This window comes from Nuphar pumila, chromosome 15 (genome assembly GCF_984573655.1).
Source record: "Nuphar pumila chromosome 15, dmNupPumi1.hap1.1, whole genome shotgun sequence".
In the NCBI taxonomy this organism is placed as follows: Eukaryota; Viridiplantae; Streptophyta; class Magnoliopsida; order Nymphaeales; family Nymphaeaceae; genus Nuphar; species Nuphar pumila.
Genome location: NC_143263.1, coordinates 80,034,543 through 80,038,235, shown reverse-complemented (window position 1 = coordinate 80,038,235; position 3,693 = coordinate 80,034,543). Strand labels below are relative to the sequence as shown.

Sequence of the window (3,693 nt, the reverse complement as noted above, 5' to 3'; positions counted from 1 at the left end):
CTTCTTCTACCCATTTTGCCTCTTTTTGCAAACCTAATTATCAGACTACCATTATTCTTATAAAACCAAAAATTTTCAAATAAACTTCTTATATATCCCTTTACAATTTAATCCTCCACCTTTACTAGAAATTTTGGGCACGTGTCTTGCCCAAAAATTATTATTTTGCCCCTATATCAAATCAGATCCGATCCAAACCTGATTTCAATGATTATAGGGTTCATGATTTTTGAAATCTAATATTAGATAATATAAACCATAAATTTCAAGATGTTACATTAAATGAGTTGAGTACAAAAAGAGGGTGTTCAACTCAGCTTGGGTGATCTCATATAGATAAAAATACATATGTTTTAAGTTATGGAAAGCAATGTCGTACAAATGATTAGAGGAGGTAGCTCTTAACTTGATGTTTAAGGTTTAAATATCAATGTTTGTACCATTTAAATTACATATAATTTTTTACATGAGTAAGCTCGTGTTTTGCCCAACTAGCTCATATATAAGATATAACATTCCAAAATGTTAACCTGAAAATACAAAATTTTGATTTTGATACAAGGTCTTATCAATGGCATTGCTCCAACCGGATTTAGCACTAGGAGGCCCACTTGTGCACAAACGCTAGTGTATATTAGCCAACTAGAACTAAGTTAAAGAAAGAGACAACCAAGGACAAGAACCCTTTATCAAAAAAATGAAAATACAACGTAAATATTTATTTTTTATTTTGGTTAGAATTTTGAGTGGGTTGCAGGTATTTAAATTCATCATGAGACTAGATCTAATTCTCGTATTAGACTTGGGTCTAGGTCCAACTCGTAATTTGGTTCTAACCCAAGAATTTGAATCCAAAACATAAAAGAAACCATATAATTCATGAATTAATTTAAAATCATTCATCAATTAACTAAATTATTTTTAAACCATTGTCAATGAACTAACAAGTCTTTCAAATTAAGATTGATCTCGGATCTAAGCATTTGGTTCCTAACACCACTTATAGCATCTCGTCATTGCTTCAACTTCCACTACAAGAAAATCATGGATTTGCGACGGACGATATCCATCGCTAATCTATCGCTAAACTATTTAGCGATGGATTGGCGATGAATTAGCGATGGATAGCGCCCATCACAAATTTTTGGTCGCTAATTAGTGACAAAACTTATTTGTTGTTACTTCTGTCGCTAATTTGCGACAGACTAGCGATGGATCATAATTTTGTTTCGTCGCTAAATAAGCAACACAAATTTTGTTTTGCGACAGACATTATCCGTCGCTAAATTTAAAAAAAAAAATTGCTCCTTGTTGGGCGGTATTCCGGCAGCAATAAGCCAGACTTGTACTACACCCGACAGACATTGCTCAGGGTCTTAGACCCGAGCGGACCGGTTCGCCACTGCGGGGTCTTCTGCACAGAACTGCCATCCTCTGATATCACACTACAACAAAGCAGTAGATTAGCGACGACCACATTCCGTCGCTAATCCATCGCTAATCCGTCGCTAACCATGTTAGTGACGGATTAGCGACAATGCGGCGACAGTATGCTTACGTCGCGAATATTTCGACGCTAACTGGCGACGGAATAATTCCGTCGCCAAGTCCGTCGCTAATTGCGACGGAATAACGAGCGCTATATTCCGTCGCCAATCCGCCGGTACTAAACGGCGACCACGGCGTGGCAACGGATTTAATTCCGTCGCTAAGCCGTCGCTAGATTAATATGAATAGCGACGGAATCATCCGTCGCAAAAACGAATAAAAATAAAAAAAAAATTATTTAAAAATTAATTACCGAGAACTGTACAATTTATATTTCCTGTACAATTTATATTTCCTGTAAATAAAAAACAAACTACACAAAAAAATTCATATAACAAGTATCTATAATAATTAATCGTTCCACCTTAAAACTAAGAAGTTTAATTATTTACAATTCAACAATTACAATTAGGAAAAATAAAAAAAATAGAACTTCTTCAACACAGTCCTTTAATCATCGCCAAGATTTTGTGCGTCTTCTTGTTCATTGTCTTTATCTGTCCCTTCAGCTCCACTACCCTGATTATCGCTAGCAGCCTACACAAGAAAAGAACAGTCAGTATTGATAAACAAAATATAATGAAATAAATTACACACTATATGTGATTCTATCATGTGCTCATGTGTGATCTAAGGCAATAGAAAAACTCTATATGTGATTCTATCATGCTCATATGTGTGCTAAGGCAGTCAAAAAATTGAATATGTGATTATAGCATGTTCATATGTGTTCTAAGGCATATAAAAAAACTCTATATGTGATTCTACCATGCTCAGATGTGCTTTAAGGCAGGCAAAAAACTATATATGTGATTCGATCATGCTCGTATGTGTGCTAAGGCAGTAAAAAAATTGAATATGTGAATATAGCATGCTCATATGTGCTCTAAGGCAGGCAAAGCCAAAAATTTTATATGTGATTCTATCATAAATGATATATAACATGTTCATATGTGTTCTAAGGCAGTTAAAAAACTCTATATGTTATTATAGCATGTTCATATGTGTGCTAAGGCAGTCAAAAAACAGAATATGTGATTATAATATGCTCATATGTGTTCTTAGGCAGAAAAAAAACTGAATATGTGATTATAGTATGCTTATGTGTTCTAATGCAATCAAAAAAACTTTATATGTGATTCTATCATGCTCATATGTGCTCTAAGACAGACAAAAAGTTAAATATATATATATATATGTGATTCTATCATGCTCATATGTGTGCTAAGGCAGTAAAAAAATTGAATATGTGATTATAGCATGTTCATATGTGTTCTAAGGCATCTAGAAAAACTCTATATGTGATTCTACCATGCTCAGATGTGCTTTAACACAGTCAAAAAAACTATATATGTGATTATACCTGAGAGGGACCTGGAATCGAAGATCCCCTATCCTGAACAGCGGCCTTGATCTCATTTCGGAGAAAGGGGGCGACGGTGTATTGGAAGTAGTTATTCAGTGATTCATTAATGATCTCGCGTACATCATCACCGGAAAGAATAGTCGGCTGCTTGGAGCTTATGTCGGCGCAAGAAGTTGGTGAGCCGTAACTGGAAGAACCAATAACTGGTGAAGTGTTCATATTACTCCCAAACCCGAACACGCGACCTTTTTTGGGTTCACCTGCTGCAGTCACCCATGCTGTAGGATCAAATGATGGATGCTGAGTAGCGTCTTCGCCATATCGCTCTACCATTTGTTGCTCATATGCCTCCTACAAAATAATGTTTAAAGTATTCATTAATAATTAATGATAACATTATGATGACTTGCATATATATTGCAATGATTATTAATAGAATTAATACATACCGTTGTCGTTCTCGCCTTCTCTGATACGAAGACTCCCGTGGTCTTCCGTTTATGTGTTTCTACAAACACATCCTTATATGGTACACTGCCTCCTTTTTCTGCTTCTTGCGAAGTTAAATGACAAAAGATTTAGTACACAAATTTGCAACAATACTTATAAAATTAATATTATATATTGATGAGTTACCATTTTCTTTAGGTGGCTCCCAAATGTCTTAGATCCACCTGTGTGTAGATGGGCTTCGGGCATCTTCGATCGATTTTGTGAAGCCTTCGCAGAGCGATTTTTAAATGCATCTCCCGCCCACATATCGCACATTTCATCCCAGT

General features: G+C 35.5%; 1 protein-coding gene across 1 annotated transcript; it reads right to left on the bottom strand.

Annotated features, from left to right (window-relative positions):
• Nucleotides 1-1,894: 1,894 nt before the first annotated feature.
• Nucleotides 1,895-3,141, bottom strand: LOC149815729 (uncharacterized). Its single transcript, XM_089990670.1, has 2 exons — nt 2,912-3,141; nt 1,895-2,085 (listed from the first exon to the last, which is right to left on the bottom strand). Exons 1-2 carry the CDS (start codon nt 3,131-3,133, stop codon nt 1,999-2,001), a joined length of 309 nt encoding a protein of 102 aa, XP_089846796.1. The 5' UTR covers nt 3,134-3,141; the 3' UTR covers nt 1,895-1,998.
• Between the last annotated feature and the right edge of the window lie 552 nt (nt 3,142-3,693).